The 18,127-nt window shown below is 41.9% G+C and overlaps 1 protein-coding gene across 2 annotated transcripts in view; it reads left to right on the top strand.

The window, feature by feature from the left end:
* Positions 9,846-18,127, top strand: part of ATP8A2 (ATPase phospholipid transporting 8A2) — a 325,803-nt gene continuing 317,521 nt past the window's right edge. Inside the window, exon 1 of one of the 2 annotated variants that reach the window (XM_021379136.1) lies at positions 9,846-9,930. Coding sequence is in view for 1 of the 2 variants with exons in the window: in XM_021379100.1 (XP_021234775.1) it covers positions 10,239-10,317 (79 nt within the window). In the remaining variant the exon portion in view is untranslated. Of the gene's footprint in view, positions 9,931-10,174; positions 10,318-18,127 lie in introns of those variants that run through there. The other variant, XM_021379100.1, reaches the window with a different exon arrangement.

The following is an 18,127-nucleotide window of genomic DNA, read 5'->3' on the forward strand; positions in this document are numbered from 1 at the left end:
AGGAGGTTAATGAGGAACTAGGGACAATAAAAACGGGTGTCACGGTAGCTCTTAAAAGACTTCCCTGAGGAAAGGAGTTCTCCATGGCAGTTTTGGGGCTCTAGTTTGTGTTCATCTGTTACAGTGCTAGATGCAGGGCTACCTGATGCCTGTGGAATGGTATTGTTGGGTGGGATTCAAGGTGCCTTGATGTTGGAAGTTACAAGTATCCCCTTTATAAATGCACTGAGAGCACTAATTCATCAGGTTGTAGGCTAACAACAGGGCAAGCCTGTATGCTTTGTGTCTGTCATAGCAATTAAAGGGTAATTGTGTCCAGTTCTGTGAAATGAGTGGCTGGACATTTTTTGCACACTGCTGATTCATCTTGCTGCGAAGGTTAACATGCAGGGAAGATCTTACAGAAGACTACATAAAATAAGCAATGACTTGACATTTACTGGATATAAAAGACTCGAAGCCTTGTAGTTAACTACAGTCAAGTGAACAGGGTGCTCAAATGCAGTCTTTTTTACTGCCTGCATTTTGATTCCTACCTTGAAGGGAAGAATTTAATTCCTTATGAGTTAATTCATGATTCTTATTGTGATTTCTTCAGTATGTTTGCAGGAGAAGGATCTGCTTTGTACTTAGAAATTTTTCTTCTCCTCTACCTTAGGTTTTCTTTCTTTTTTTTTTTTTAAATGAGCATTATTTCACCAGCCAACTGTCTTCTATTCGGATATTTAATAGGATATGGCTTACATAAACATAATCTTATGGCATGAAAGAAAGCTGAAAATAAAGAAGTGTTAAAGATGAACAGCTTTTTATTCTGACACTATAGGAAATGTCTTCTAAGCTGTCTTTGGATTATATCTAACAGACATTTCTTATTGGAAATCTGCTTCAAGTACACAGCTATTGGCGTTGGGCTAGCTTTACCTCTGGAAGGAGTAAGATGTTAAGCGACTTTTATTGGTGACATTAAGAAAACAAATTTTGTTTATATGGAAATAAATTGGAAAGCATGGGCAGAAGTTTCAAAAAAAAGTTTCAACTGAAATACTAAATCGACGTCAAGTGGCAGCACGAATCAAGAACATGTCTAGAGAGTCTTCATGCTGAAAATGACCCAGAGAGCTGCATTGGGAAAGACCTTGGAAAAGGTATAGAGAACTCTGAGGCTAAATTAATAGTTTTTTTTTTTCCATTTCTTACATGTATGATGTTATCAGTGACTTCCTAGCTGCTATTATGGCCGTGTAGGCCTCTCTAATAGTCTCTCCTTTAATAATAAAAAAAAAACTAGAAATGGATTCCTGTGTTACAAAATAACTGCAATCTAGGCAGAAGTGTTTTCATTTCTTCCTGTTCCTCAGACTCTTTCCATCTTTTTTTTTTTTTTTTTTTTTTTTTTTTTTTTTTTTTTTTTTAATTCTTTCATCTTAGGAGCAGACTATTTCCACAAAGTACTACCCAGGATATTTCTACATTATCATTTCACAAATGATACAAAGTATTCTTGCCAGTTTTTTCAGTACCCTGGGGCACATCCCATCAAAATGAAGGATTATTTCTTTCAACAGGGATCACTAAGAAAAGGCACTGACAATAAGTTGGTTGAGTCTGTAGGATTTACCTGTTCCTGAAGAGGCTATGAGACCTGACTCTCCTCCTGATCATACACCAGTGCAGCCTGGGTTTTCAGGCTGAAAGCTGAATACAGGATATTAAGGGAGAAAGGGAGCAAATGGCAGAAAGCTCTGTGTTATGTTATCCAGTCACATAATGTGGTTATAACTATGCAGCTGTGCATATCTAGCTTTGATCAGAACAGCATACGCAACAAAAGAAATGGGCACTCAGTGCACCACTCAAAAGATATGTCTTTAAAATGAAATGTGTCCTTTGCTCTCCTTGGATGCTGTGCAGCTAATCTGGTTTTGGCCTGTGTGCAGGAGCCATCCGCTAAAGATGAGTACTGCAGGCATCCTGCAGTTGTCCATCAGCCCACTCCAGTTTGCAGTAGGAGTGGGTTGAACCCACCACTTGGAGGCACATGCTACCTCAAAGCAAAATTTCCCCTATTTTCTTTCTTCTCCTGGGCTTTCACTGGACTTTAACCAGTTAAAATAAGACCCAGCACAGGTTCACCAACATGCTAACTCAGTGCAAGTTGCTGCTTCGTATTCATGCTTATTCCAGAAGGTGTTTATACCACCACTAAATTTATCTTCTATGTAATGTAAATTGCCTGAGGTGTGAAACTGAAACATATACCAAACAAGACAATAGAAACACAGCTTTGAATTTTTTCTGCAGGTTGAACAGCTAAAATGTGGGATCATTTCATCCCGTTATTTTAAGAAGTCCTTTAAAAAGGCTTAACTTCAGGCATTTGTAATACACAGTTGGGATTCTCATCCTGAGATAAGTGGGACAGGTATATCACTTACTCCCACAAAAAGCTCTTGTATACTACGCTGGGCCTTTCTGTCTCATCTTAGTATTAAGTCTTCATCTTAAGTCATCACAGTTCCATTAAAATATATTTCCTTATGCAGCATTAGTTCTACTGTGCTGAACATCTGCACATATCTTACACAGCCTGTAAGCTATTTTTATAGTTCACACAGCTTTGAGCTACATTGAGCTCAACATTTGCATGCAGTTTATTCTATTCATTGTGTTAAAAGTGTACATATAAATAACAGTTATTCCTGTTCTGAAAGAATAGAAATGCCAGTATATGTATGAACATGGTGTATAATTAATGTTCTTATGTGTAGCAGTTAACTTTGTATCCCTATGATGAGAATAAAGAAACACATTACAACCTGCCTAACACTGTAGGATCTGCCTGTCTGTATATATACAGACATGCATATATGTGCCCAAATATGCATGTATATGCCCCCTTCCTGGAGGTGCTCAAGGCCAGATTGTATGAGGCTTTGGGCAACCTGATTGAACGGGAGGTGTCGCTGCCTATGCCAGCAGGATTGGAACTAGAGGGGTTCTAAGTTCCCTTCCAACCCAACCATTCTGTGTTTCTACAATATACATGCATAGATTAAATTGTGCAGGAAAAACACATGTAAGCATAAGGAAAAAGAATATGACAATGTAATGATAAAGCTAGAATTACTAGATATCTAGATTCAGGTCTTTCTGGTGGGCTTCTTCACTGTATAGGCACTGTAGCTGGGCATTGTCCCTAGTATCATGACAGCTGAGATATCTTCTTTTTAGACTACTTAAATTTCATTTGCTTAGTTTGTTTTTCTTAAAAGTTTATGTTCAGTGCAAGATTGAAGTAATAAGTTTAAGCTTATTTCAGCAAAAGGCATGTAAAATGTAGTCCCTACTTCTACTCTTCTCTGCTCTCCTCTCTTCCTCTCCTCTCCACCTTTGACAATGTTTCCGCCCACCCAGCTGCTCTCGGTCACTTGGTTCACAGCATTCCCTTTTGTCCGTACTGTGCTCTGTCCTTTGACATTAAGTTATGGCTCCTTTCCTGCCTCAGTGTATGGAAGCAGGTCATGAGATTGATGTCCTTGAGAGTAGTGCAATTACAGAGACATGAAAACCCAGCAAATACACTGACTGAAGCATGCTAAGTAAAAACTTAGCTGCGGAAGCATCTCTGCCAAGCTGAGGCCGTACCGCCCAGCAGAAGAGGGCGCCCGACGACAAGCGTTGTTTTCTGGGAGGGAGGGAGAAAAACAGAGGGCTGGGACCAAAAGCTTCCTCTCCTGCTGCGCTGGCCCTGACCGCAAGCTGGGAGTAGAGGCGGGAGCAGCTGGGCTGGCTGTGGGAGCTGTCCGTGGTGCTGCACGGCAGCACCCAGCACACAGAGCCGCGGTGCAGCTCCCGGCTTAGTCCACGTTTCCACAGTTTTAAAATTATTTTTTACTTACTGCATGTTATAGATAACGTTTTTTCTTGAATGCAAATATTTACATAAATCATACAGATATACTACATATTGAACTCTATTTTCCACCAAATGATAGCTCTGTCTACAGTAGCTGGTTCAAAACGTATTTTGGAACATTTACATACTTACTGCAGAATGTGGCTTCATCTTAACAAGTGTGTCGTTTCTCATACATGTTTCAGTCATTCTGATCACGTCTGATCGAGGCCAACTTTTGCTTCTCTGCATTTGTTTGTAGTACTACAAAGCAGCTGCCACCAAATCAGTACGGCACTCTTACCTGCGTGTCTTGGGTTCTCCAGGCACCAGTCTCATTGATCATAAAGCAGGAGAATGTTGGACTAAAGTTAGCTAGCAACCTATCTGTGGGACAAAGAGGAGAGTGAAATAATAAAAATACACCTACTATCCACATTATGAAACATATCTTAAACTTGTATTCCTTAAGCCTTTCATTTCTCCAGTATTATTCTTTGCTTAACATAACTTTTTTTTTTTCATTACTAGTTTGGATCAATATAAACTGGGGAAATCTCCATAGTCTACTGTATCATATATCCCTTCTGTGCAAAATATTTGTAATGATTGTTCTACACGCAACTTTCCATCTATTGCCAGCCTGATGAATTCCTCCTGTGGACACTATTATCATAGAATAAAATGACTTGCTCTGATTTAGCTTACTGTATTTTGAATGTGCATACAAACCTGGAATTGTTCTGACAAAAGAATAACACAGGTGTTTGTTTTCATAATTTACATGTAAATATGAAAAAGCCCCAAAAGTTGTTTTAATAAGTAGTTAGTCTTTAACGAATGAGAAAAAAACCTACATTTTTTCCATTATTTAGTTGCACTGTTTATTAAGTGCTAATATAGAAAGGGCTCGGTATTTTTCAGTTTTCCAGAAATTTTCAGGCAAATCGCAGATCTTCTACAGAATGAGTATGAATTTCATTTTCCAGCATGATTATTCTACTCACTGTAATTTTACTTATAAATGTCATTATTCAGAAGTCATCTGGAAAGCCTTGATGTGCCTGGAGATGATTATTTTCCATTGTTGAATTCACTGGAAAAAAAAAACAAACATATATGTATATATATAGCATTCATTTAGCTTTGAATGGGACTTGAAACATGAAAGAGAACTACATTTCCAAATCTTTGTCCTTCTATTTTTCCATCACTGCACTGATAGTTAATGGCTTACTCTTCCTGCCCTCCTCCACCCCCCAACCCTGCCTTTATTACATGTGCAGTTCACCACAGTTCTTTCCATTTTCCAGTTAAATCTCTGGGCTATGTGAAACTGCAAGAGCAGTGTATTTTTGAATGAGGTTGCTTCTGCACTAGAAAGTACAGAAGACTGCCAGATTGTTTGGGAGGTTACTTGAGGGCCATGCATATGTTAATACCTGGTCATAAAATATCTTCCTGCTGCCCTGGAGTTCCATATCTTTTGTCATGTCCCCTACCTCTCTGTAGAGATGCAGTGGTTCTGCAAAGGAGATCCATAAATGATTTCATAATTTTTTCACAAGCTCAGTGATGCTACGCAAATTTTCTGGATCTGAAGTAGCTTTCCCTAAGAATTTAGAAAAGGCAGGTGCTGGCTTTATGACCTTGTCAAAATTGTGATGAATAACAGATACTGCTCAAATATTTCAGCATATAGTTTCTATCATGCTAGTTTTGATCCTATGCATGTAAAAAGCACAAAAATTTAACCCAGCACAAAGATTTGGTTTTAGACCGAGGCAGTATGGTTGTGTTTTTTTTTTTTTTTTTTTTAAATACAGATGAATAAAATGGGCAGAACTTTCATGAAATTACTGTAATCCTGTAAATGAACAATACCATTACTGGTACAAACCACAAACTGTGTACTGAGCTTGTAAGGCCTCAGGGCTGAAGCTTGCTTTGTTTGAACTGTTCTTGACCAGTGTGAGGCTTTGTTTTTACATTCTTTGGTTGTAACAGCAGTACCCCTATGAGGAGGTGGCTGCATCCATCGTTTGCTTAACTTTGTTGTTGATACAATCTGTTATATGGATAGTGACAAGGAGTTATTCTATGTATAGAATAATGTCATTCTATGCAGAATAAGACATTTATGACTTACCATAATGATGCATGGGATGACTGCAGACTTCACTGAGAGAGGGGACACAGGACCATGTAGGGGAGGCATAGGATCACACACACAGAACATAGAAAAAAAAAAAGGGGGGGGGGGGAAGAGCCTTGGCACTACACAACCAAGGGCTATGAACAGCTCTCCAGAGGTCAGCTAGTGAAGTGTAGACTTGGGACCTGGGTAAAACTGGGTTTAAGGATAACAAAAAAAACAAAGATCAAGTACATAACATGCATAAATACCATTGCATATAGGAAAATAGGATGTAATGCAGAACTGTAGACAAATGAAGAAAGAGCAAGATGTAGAAGTCTGTTAGAAAACATTAAAATAGCCCCAGGATGAGCCTCAACCCAAACAGAAGGAAGAAAAGGAGGAAGAAGAAACCACACCACATCACACTTTTTTCAACTAAGCACTTGTTGAGAAGACAGCAATGTCACCTGCTGTTCTAGGGAGACTAGCACTGTCAGCCTCAAATCTCAGAGGGATGGCTGAAGGGTGAGCACAACATCAAAAGAGGAATAGATAGGAAGAGTATGTCTACATAAGAAATGAACTGTTACCTTTTTTTTTTGTAATAGCATTCTCTTCTTTCTTTTTTTTTCCTTTATTTTCTGTAATAAACTCTCACCTAACAATTCATTGATTAGACAGCTAAGTTTTCTGTTGCACTACTGAGAAATTCTATATAAGATGTTTCTTTTTTTTTTCTGCTGCTGCTGCTTTTTTTTTTTTTTTTTTCATAACCAAGCACTGTATAACATTAGTAATTGGAGCAAAGGATACATCTTCTGGAAATTTGGGCTTCGCAGCCTCTCCAAGGTCCCAGACAGTATCTGGCACTGTTAGAAATAGAATCAAGATATCCTGTCTCCCAGTCTGGCACATTAACCACAAAACCATTCTTCCTGCCTTTGCTTTATTTATTACATTGAAATAATTATGCATAGTGAAATATTTGAAAGTACATTGCTATAAATACTAGAAGAGTAAGCACATTGTAATTTGAAGATCATCAGCTCCTTTCTAGTTTTCATCACATCACTCAGACCATGGAGCCATTATGAAAGACCTTAGGGAATCATACTGTCATGACTCACGGACCCACAATATACAATATAGTGTGCATCAGCAGCATGACAAAGCCAGGCATTGCAGAACAAAATGACAAAGGTGAGGCCTGCACAGTTTAACAATATATTTCTTTTCTCCCAACTCAGGGCTAACCTCTTACTTGTTACTAGTGACTATGAGCTTGCAGGAGAAAAACCACCTCAAGTTCACCTCAGGACAGCAAATTACCTTTCCTCTGGGCCCTACCCTGCAGTCCTCTGAACAGGACTCAGTTTCCGTCTCAGTTACTGAGAGAACCTGGTACACCTTGCTTCCTCACAAGATACCTTCACAGTATTCTTTCTCCCTTTTACTCCCCATTTAACTGCAATGTATGATTACATCAAGCATCTGCAGAGAGAGATACTGTAGGCAGATCCTCCAATGCTTACAGGCCATGCAAAGGCAAATATGTTTTTTTTTCTTCTGTGCCATTAAATTCCCGGCAACTAATGCTTGGAGATCTGTCTTCCACAGGGATACAACTCAGGCTTGTTGAAATAAATGTGGGCTGATTAATTAAACCTCTTTGAGGAGTATGAAGAGTCAAGTTTGCATGTTAGTTGGAGCAGTGAGAACACTGAGAAGGACACAGGTGAAAGTAAGCACTGTGCATGAAAAGGAAGAATGCAGGTTAGCTGCTACTTAGCTACCAGAGAATATCTTGCAGTGCTGACAGCTTGCAGTTGGCAGTATTTTTAGAGTACTGCAAACATAATTTACCTGACAGTTAATTTGTGAAGAAAAAGTAAACACAAAACCAGGAGCTGCCATTCTTTGTTGATCATTTTTTGAGCACTTTCCTTGATTTCGATCTAACAGCTCAAACCCAAAGCAACCTTCACTTTTGTCTACTAGCTAACACCATCTGAACTGATTAGGCAACAGGCAATTCCTCCTGGTGCAAAAACACCAACCATAACAGAAAATAACCTGTGGAGAGGCAATAGTGTAAGCTGGTAGATAAAACCATATTCATGAAGAAAACTTCCATAGCACATGGAGGTAAAGACAAGCAGAAAAGCCAGCATTCAGCATTGCTTCTACCAGATGATTACATTCTCAAAAGCTGCTTGCCCAGCCATCCCCCAGAGCAATAAAATCCACAAGAGCAGAAGTTTTTCTCAGGGCAGAAGTTCTACAGCAGCCTCGGCTCAAAGCAAGCGTCTCCAGAGAAGTGGAGTCCATCCGGTGCAGTTAGCATAAAGCAGTGCAGTTCCATATTTCTCTGCAGCTATGAAGCCCAACATCATTTGTAAACTACATTTGTATTGGCAGCTTCCTGTGAAGTCTTAGCTGGAAAGTATCATTTTCTATTGTTGTACCTGAGGATGCTGAAATACATCAAGGTTTGGAGGCTTGGCATTATTTATGATCTTTGAAACAGCACCAAAATTTCCCATCTTGTACTCTAGCCATCTCCATATGGTAGAGTGGTTTGGATAATGATTTAAGGCCATTTTTTTTTTTTCACAGACTTTCACAGTACTGGAGACTGTTTCTTATGCTGCTGATCTTTCCAAAACTCAGTATCTCCTCATTTCTGATGAGCTTCTCCCTCTCTTCAAACAGCCTAACTGTAGGGTACTCATACGGAAGGCAACCCTAGCAGAGAAGGCAACCTCTTCAGGTGTGGCAACCATTGCTGGCTGTGCTTGATTGAGACCAGTGTCAATAAAGATTGAGAGACTCTTTTTAGTTGATTTGGTTTATTAGTGTTAGGATGAGGAGGAATGGCTTTAAAGTAAAAGAGGGGAAGTTCAAGTTAGATGGTAGGAAAAAATTCTTCACTCAGAGGGCAGTAAAGCACTGGCTGCCCAAAAATGTTGATCCTCCATCCCTGGAGGTGTTTGAGGCCAAGTTGGATGGGCCCTGGACAATCTGGTCTGCTAAGTGGTGCCCCTGTTCCTGGCAGGGAGATGGAACTTGATGATTTTTAAGGTCTCTTCCAACCTGAGCCATTCTATGGTTCTATCATTCTATTTTTGTTCTATAATTTCTTTCCTTCTTTGTCTGTCCTCAGTGGGCAAACTCTTTATTGCAAATGTTGCACAGAAAGAGAAGGGTGATGCACTGATAAGGTTAAGTGGTATATTGATTAATCTTTCCTCTATTTCTTTTTTTATCTTTCATTTACCAGATGTTTTAAGTTGAAAAGAAATGACATGTTTCATGAAGAGGCTGCCAGCAGTGAAGGATGTCCTTGTAACTGGGACAAAGGAGTTTGCTTGGGGATCTAGATCCCAACTGGGCCTTGTTAGGATGCAGAAATGTGGTATCACAGAACAGCAGGGGTTGGAAGGGACTTCTGGAGATCGAGTCCAATCCCCTCTAAAGCAGGTTCCCTATGGCAGGTTGCACAGGAAGGAGTCCAAACCGATCTTGAGTATCTACAGAGAAGTGGACTCCACTACCTCAGTGGACAGCCTGTTCCAGTGCTCTGTCATATTCGTTTCAGATAGACAACTTCAGGAAAATAACAGGCCTACTTTACTGTGTTGTACACATCGCTCATTCTGGATGAGCTCAGCTGCGAGGCGCTCAGTGCCGGAGGAGTAGCACTCCGCCCGCAGGCAGATGGCTGGCTGCGATGTAAGGCAGTAGGGAACCGGGCTGCCTCCTCACGACCTACACAGCGGGCACGCCGCACAGCTCCGCGCCCCGCAGCCGCCCCGCGCCAGGAGAGCGCCGTTATTTCCGTAGGCTGCGCTGAGGAGGCGGTCGGACCCGCGGCCGCTAGCGGAGAAGCCCGGTAGGCGCCCGCGGCTGCGAGGCCCGCGGTGCCCGCCGAGGAGGGCCGGGGCCTCCTCCGCTGCCCGGGGCCGGGCGGGAAAGGGCGGGCACCCCGCACAGGGAGCGCTGTCCTCCGGCCCCGTCCCAGAGGGAAGGAGGCGGCAGGCCGCCCGCGCTGCCCCCCGGCGGGAGCCGCGCCCGGCAGGGCTTAGCGCCTCGCCCGCCCCCGCAGCAGGCCTCGGCGGTGCCGGCGCGGCGTCTGCGTGAAGGGTGGCCCATGCCCGCCCGCCGCCGCCGCAGCCCCGAGCCGGCCGCCCCGGCCTCAGCATGCCGACCAGGGCCGGCCTCGACACGGCGCTGAGGATGTCCCTGCAGCGGAAATCCTCCAAGATCCACTCCTCGGCCGGTGAGGAGAGGGCGAGGCGCGGCGGCGCGGCGGCGCGGGCGGGCGCGGCGGGGGCGGAGGCGGCGCGGCGGAGGAAGGAGCGCGGGGGGCCGGGACAACGCACCTCCGCGGCCGCGCCGCCCGGCCCTGTCCTCGCTCCCGCCTCCCCCCGCCTCGGCAGACCCCGCCGGGGCCTCTCGGGGGGCCCGGAGCCGCCCCGCAGTGCCGCCGCCGTGCCCCCGGCGCCCTCAGGGCCCCGCAGCCTGTCCCGGAGCGCCGGGGCCGGGCTGGGCGGACGGTAGCCTCGGTGACGTTACCCGTGCCCTGTAGGCAGGTGTCGTAGAGGCCGAGTTTCTGTGCTCGGTACAGCGTCTGCGGGGAGCTGGGGTGCAGCGCTCTGCGCTTTCTGCACTTTTTATTGAATAGGCAATGTGCTTTTGAAGCACGTTGAGCACCTTGGAGAGCGTGTGTGGGATTGCTTTTGGGTGATGCTGAGCTGCAGGAAGTCCTCCAGCATCGCGTGGCTGTTAGCCCGCAGAACCAGACTAGAGATGATGTGGAGGAGAAGCCACTCAGCTTCACACAGCCTGATCGCCGTGCTCATGTCCTCTTGCTCGGCCTTACTGCTTGCTAATAAGGGCAAAACCCTCGGGAGCTCTGCAGAACTGCTGAAGTAAGCAGGATGCTGAGCAGTGAGCCGTGTAATGCTGTCTCATGGGGAATGGGAAGATTTCAGCCTAGGGTTTAGCACGTTACCAAGCTCCAGGTATCCTCACTGTAAACCATTCAGGTGAAACAGCCCCAGTTAAGCAGATTGCTCAGTCCAGTGGCTGGGGTTGTGTCTACCTTGCAGCCTGACTGCAGTTGGTAGGCAGGGAGCTGTAGTTCAGCAGTGCCATTTGCAGCCTCGCATTCGGAGTCTAAACCGTGGTGTGCTTACCCAAAACCAGCCCTTCAGAAGGTATCCAGGGGCAGAGCATTGGCACTTGGAGAGTGTTTGGCTGGAGCATGGCATATGCACTGAGTTTAAGCTTCAGCTTATGAACCTACATGGATCTAGGTGGCTGTGTTGCACATCAGTCATGCTGGGGTGTCTGAGTCATACTGGGGTTTCCAGCTGGGATTTGTCTATACCTAGATTTGGACTTTCTCATGTACCCTGCTTTTCGCATAACAGAAATCCAAATTAGGTGATAATTTGAAGAAGTATAAGAGTTGCTGGGTAACACTGCAATTACTGCTTCTCAGCTGTTGACAATGTATTTTGTATTTAGAATATTTTTCTGAAGGATAACAGAACAATATCTATCACATTATACCTTTACAAATCTACATAGTACAGGTTTGTCTAATTTAAAACATAGAATTATTAACAGAGATGACTGTGGTTGACACAGGTCTGGACCTATGGGCTGCTGCCCAGAAAGGAGCTCCTGCCTTCATCTTCCCAGAAAAGCATACATTTGGGAGCTGAACGACACATGAAAATGAGGTCTGGTATGGAAGTGTGATGGCAGTGCAAGACATGAAGGCCTTTCCTGAGCTGAGTGGTGGGAAGGAGGATCAGTCACCACCCTTATCTTTCCCAAATCTTTCATCAGCCTTTGTAAGGGTTGTGTAACCTCATTATTCGCTGTGGTTCCCTTCGTGCAATATTTGAGAATATTCTGCCTGCTTTCCTTTTCTAAAAAGATGCTTCCTGCTTTAAATACTTGCACTGTATTTGCTAGTCCTGTTTACTTTTGAGGGAGCTTTAGTATCTTAAAGTATTAGCTTTTAGATTGAACCACAGAGATTTCTTTTCATGCTGTGCGAAGGATTTCAGCAGCTTATGGATGTACTCCTTTACAAAACAACACTCTGTGACGATCTGATGATGTCTTTTCACGTCAGATCCAGTTGTGATTTCTACCCTTGCATTTTGTAGCATTGCTTCCACATTTGCTAATACAGGATAAAATTTAATTAGTATATTTAGTAGAGCTTTAAACCTCTTAGCGCTGGTACAAAGGACCACAGACAAGCAGATGAGGTGAAAAGGAGGACTTAGAGCTGGCAAGTTACCTCCTGCCACTCAAAGGATCGCTCCTCTTCTTTTTTATGCATTTGCTCATTCATCGATTTCTTTTTTTGCTTTGTACAATGAAATCTTTTTATTGCTGTAATGTTGTACCAGCTGGGCTAAATTGATTAGATTAAAATTATTCTCAAAGAACTCTCCTGTTCTTTACTGTTGGAACCACAGACATCAAAGGCTAACCTGTACTTCTTCCTGTCTCCTTAAGTCACTGAAAATAAGCAACTGTCAATAACATATTGGATGATTATACAACAACATTTTTATTTTTAGGGCAAAAATGTTGAATTCCACCTTTAGATTGGATTAAAGGTACAAATGATCTTGGTGTCATTTACTGCTATCTTCTTCAGCTCCTCAGTGGTGCACATCAGCAAGAGATCATTTTAGCATAGAGATAGTCACTGAGTCTTCTCCCAGGGCTTGAGGAACTGAAATATAAACATCATTTCGTGGTGTAAAACCATGCTCCTTGTATGTCTTTTCCATCTACATTTACGCGTGTTTTCTGATATTCTTCGTTGTGTATTTAGTCTTAAGAACAGTGACCGTTTCACAGAGTCTTACTCCTTCTGACTGTAAAGGGTCTTGTTCCCTTCTGACCCACCTCTTTCTTTGGTTAGAGAAATGCTTCAGAGAAGGTGCCTTCTGATGCTGCAGAGGTCCAGTTCAGGCAGTTCAAGAAGTGAACTCAGTGAAGACTGAAGCTTTCACTGTGCAGCTCACTGAAGTCACCTGCTCTTGGGATGTCCACATGTCCTGAAGGCATTTTTTAACCAAACAAACCCTAGGAAAGAGTGCTGAACTAGCAGAGTCCTCAGATACTAATGTTTAAATGTGTGAGAGCAAAATCCCTGTTCTGCTGTGAGAAAAACACTTGGCAGTCATAGAGACAGTGGGCACTGAGCAGAGGGGTACATCCTCAGCAAATGCTGCTGTAGCCGCAGTGTTACACACAAATTCTAGCCTCTGATGAGGCTAGAGATCTTTTTCCAGGTGAAGTCTAAAGCATGCGTGTGTTTATGCAAATAGTGTGGTAATTACTTGTAAGTGTTACTGAGTTCCTGTTTCTTTTCATTGACATGTAACATAGGATAATGTGCAGCTTATTCAACCGCACCAAATGCCCAATCCTATTTTCATGAACATCAGTGACAATTATGTCTTTTGAGCAAGATCTCATCACAACAAAGCTCATATTTTATGTTACTGTGCTTTTATAGTTGCACAGAGTGGAATCCTCTCAAGCAGAGTGATCTCTTTTTGAGGTGTAAAGTGTGGATATGACGATGGGGCTCAGTAAGGCCAACCTGAACTACTTTTTGTCTTGGGTAACTCAGAGCATGTCTGGCTATGAAAGTTAGTTTGGAGTAAGATAGGAGGGAATTGAAAATATGTCTGCTTATGACACTGAATCAGAAAAAAGATTTTATGCATGGTTCCTGTGAAGTAACTTCATATATAAATAAAGTCTTAAATATTGTGCCCGTAAAAGCACTTCTTTGCTTTACCATGAAGAGAGAGATGGGATGATGAAGAAATACGTTAAAGATCAAGCCACTCAGATGATAGAGGACATAGTTATTTAGGAGTTAAACAAATTTAACTAACTTGCAGCTTTTTAGATTAAATATGTATTTAATAAAAATACAACAGTTCTAGCTGAATATATAACCAATACTTTTATTCTCTTACATATTTTATCTTTTATTTGAATATGTGCAACTCCACTGAAAACAGACACGTGTTCTGTCTACTTCAGGAACAATTTTTTCCTTCTCTACTTCACTCTCTCCACGGGAATTTTGTTTCAGGCTTGTTCCCTGGCAGTATCTACTGTCACAATATAGCTAGCAGTAATGCTGTTGTAATTCCATGCAGGATTAGAATGTCTTACCATAACATGATTGCAAGGAAACCTGCCTGCATGTTCAGGTTCCTAGAACATAGAATCATAGAGTATTCTTAGTTGGAAAGTTCCCACAACAGCCTGACTCCTGACTCCACAAGGGACTGTTCAAAATCCCAAAGGCACTTACTGAATATGAAAAGAATAGCTGTTCAACAACGCATTTGCTTTGCCTCAAGGTTGTCTTGATCTCTTACTACTCTGTAGGAGTTCTTGTGTGGAATTCTATGGCTTTAGAAATGGTGCTGTTTTAAAACATATCCTTTTTGCTGAATGGTTAACTCTTGTTCCCTCCCCAACAAGTTCAGAGCTGACAGCTCTCATTGATTCTACTTGAAGTTTTGAATGGTCATCTGAAAATTGATGCCATCATCTCAAACTGATTACTCTCCCAGTTAGCTACCACTTCACAAGTCTTCACTGTATTGAAGACTTGCTGAGGGCCCAGTAGACACTCCTATCAGCTGTTTCTGGTTTTCAGGTGATACTCCGTACATTTGCTATTTGTAGAAACTCTCAGCTTGTCCACTTCTGTTTGAGCTTTCCTCTTTGAGCTGTCAAATATATCGTCAAAAAACTCTTTGAATCTTTGAGATGCATGATTCTCTACTTACAAAGTAATGTCCTAGGTGACTGTGATAGCTTTATTACAGTAGTACATTGCTGTCTTGTATTTGTTTTCCTGTACCATGTTTCGTTGTGACACACTTGACTTAGTTTGTATTGGTATAAATATCAGAATATCTGTTACTGATGGTATCTATAGATCCTAATTGATAACAGATTCTTTTAAGGGGTAGCTGATCACAAAATCTTTCTTGTAAATAGAGGTAGTAGAGCAGAGCAATTAATTAGACATTGAAAAGGCAGCTTAATATCTCTGCAGCAACAATTTTCTGCTCCTGGGACAGATGCTAATTAAGTTTGGCTTGGCCTTTTCATCAACATAAATGTTATCCTTTCAGTATTTTCTAGCTAAGCCTTTTGGAGCAATTTCAGATGTACAAGATGTGACATCTGAAAGCTTTAGATAACTAGTTCTTTGCTGGTTTGCTAAAGGTACCCTGACTCACTTTCTGTGAATAGAAGGAGGGCTCAGGTTTGATTTGCTGCTACCTGAGCACTGCTCTGCCCCTTCACCTGAAGCACCATGGAGGGAACTGAGCATCCTGTGCTGTGAGATCTTGGAGCATTCAGCCCAGTGTTTATGAAAAGGATGTGTGAATCAAATACCTCAGGCTTTTGTGGGCCTTAGAATACTTTAAGCAAATGTCACCTTATAGTAATCTAATAGGTTATTTCTAAACAGTTTATTTCTGAACAGTTTATTTCTAAACAGGAGACAAAAGATGTGAAAGAATATGTACATAGCAGCCATCATGTTTATCATCATCATCATACAGTCTATGTCAGTGTCTTACCAGTTACATGGATGGAGAACCAAGACTTGAGCTAGAAGCCTTAAACTGAAAGCCATTTATCATTTACTTACATTTCTCCATCGTGGGGCAGGCTCGGCATAATTCCTGTTCAGTGATTTCGAGTGTTCAGTAGTCCAGTTGCTGGATATGAAACTAAATGCATTAACCTCAATTCTGGCACCTTGTTTTGATGAATAGCAGAAAGACAGACGAATTAAAGTATGAGGTTAGGTGTTGTCTCGATCCAGACTGAGGTGAGGTCCTGTCTTGATCTACTGATGAAGAGTCAAATATTTTCCCTAGAGTTTCACTAATACAAACCTGAGCCTAGAAGCCATCCTTGTGCCATTTGTCTTCCTGGTAGTAGGGGGGAAAAGAGCTCGTATAAGAGCTTAGCTGACAGACAGAAAGAAAGAATGCTGTCCTTCTCCTCCCTGCTTCCAAGCAAACTTGTCCTAATCCATTCCTACCTGAAGAGAATTGCTGATTCACTATGCACTCCTTACCTAAAATTCTGACCCTTGATAAAGATTTTCCACAATCTTCAGTAAATGAGGAAGTTCTTAACCTCTGCTTTTGATGGAAATCATTTTATTTACAAGTATGAAATTTGCTTATCCAATCTTTCAAAGACTTTAAACCCTATAAATCTTCAATAGGATAGCAAAAGGGAGTGCTCAGTCTTCAGAAAGAGAAAGTTCTAAGAAGATCTGAAAGATTAGAGATGAATGAGTTGATTGCTTCAAGAAAAAGCAAAGATTTGGGGGCTGGGGTTGAAATTAATACACTTCAGAAAAGTATAAGTATTGGTAAATTTATCAAAATGCAGATCTGCACATTAACTCAGTGGAATTATTTTAGGTATGTTTCGATTTGAGAAATTAGAATTAGAGTTGGACACTATTTCAGATCTTTATATATAGCATTTAGCTCCAGCATTAGGAAGTATTAAAACTGCATTCTCTAGAGTGAGTAAGGACAATTTTCTTCTAAAACACTATGGGAACCCATGTTAGTTAGTAAAGGTGCCACTGGAGTTGCTGTTTTGGTTATGACGAAGTTCTGAATACAATACTTCCGTATTTTTAGTTTTACAGAATTTTTGGTATTTTACTTACTAGCTACCAAATACAAGCTTCCATTAGCCCAGCTATCATTTAAATAGTTTCTGTATTCCAACTCAGGGGAGAGAAAAATTATTTCAACCAAAGGATAGTGCTGGCACAAGAACAAACTTTCATAGATGTTAAGGCTGAAGACACATAGTAAACATATTCTTAAGTATCAGGCAAATGTTTGGAGTAGCTTTCCTATAGAAGTGCTAGGAAAGAAACTGAGTTAGATTTCATAAGTAAATTTGATTGATATATGTAAAGGTCCATGAACCTATCATCTGGAATAGGAGGAGGTGAACTTTTAAGCAGCCTTTTGCTTCTAAGTCAGTGTTTTTAAACACCAAGTAAAGCCAGGAACTTCAAGGGCAAAAAGAAAGACGCTATACGTTGATCTTTCTAGGAGAAGACTGTAAAATAGCACCTGCATTTAATGTCTTATTTCCAGCAAATACTAACGACCATAAAATGCAGTATGTTCCAGAACTTTGTTTTTGCCGTGTGGGGATTGGGATGATCTGTGACGTCTGCTGTTGCTTGAGTTTCAGATTCATTTCTTGCTCAGAAATGACCAGTTTGGAAAATAGAAAAAGTGCACAAAGGCAATGCCATGAGAACTGTAAAATAATGGAAGAGTGTGGTAGCTGCATTCGCTGCATTTTTTTTTTACCTGGAATATGGACACAGTTTGGATACAGCTGACAGTCAAACCACAATGGAGTTTTGTAGTTTGCTTTCCCAGGGGCCAGGACTGTATATCTTCTCTGAGCCTTGCTAACGTTGATTTATCAAGAGCTTCTTACTGTGAGATGTAGCGTCTGGTGTCAACTGAAAATTTGCAAATAGCACAGATGATGCTTTCGTTAAATGCATGTCAAGGAGCCCTTTTATAATGAGTCTCTGTTAGCTGGAGCTAGGTACTCAGTCTTCCACGCACATCATCTCCCAATACAATTCCCTCTCTTCTGACAGAGTATCTCACAGGACATCTGCAAAATCCTACGTCCTGCAGCAGCTCCAGGAAGGTCTCATTGATTCCTTCCTCCAAAGGAGCAGGATCTCCTCTGAAAGCAGTTGACAAGGAATTCTCTTGTCTCACAGTAGACTCACCCCCCATGTAAATCACTGTCTTCATCACTGCCCAACTTCCATCTCTCTTAAGGGTCTTTATCCATCTTAGTTCTGATAGGATTTTGAGTTCAGTTGGAAGGACTGTGCCTGGCACAGGAAGGAGCAGGATGTGCTCCAAGCCTGAGCTGCAGGAGAGATTCCAATGATCTCAAATTTCCACCATCAGCAAAAGTTGCTCATC

This window comes from Numida meleagris, chromosome 1 (assembly GCF_002078875.1).
Source record: "Numida meleagris isolate 19003 breed g44 Domestic line chromosome 1, NumMel1.0, whole genome shotgun sequence".
NCBI lineage: Eukaryota > Metazoa > Chordata > Aves > Galliformes > Numididae > Numida > Numida meleagris.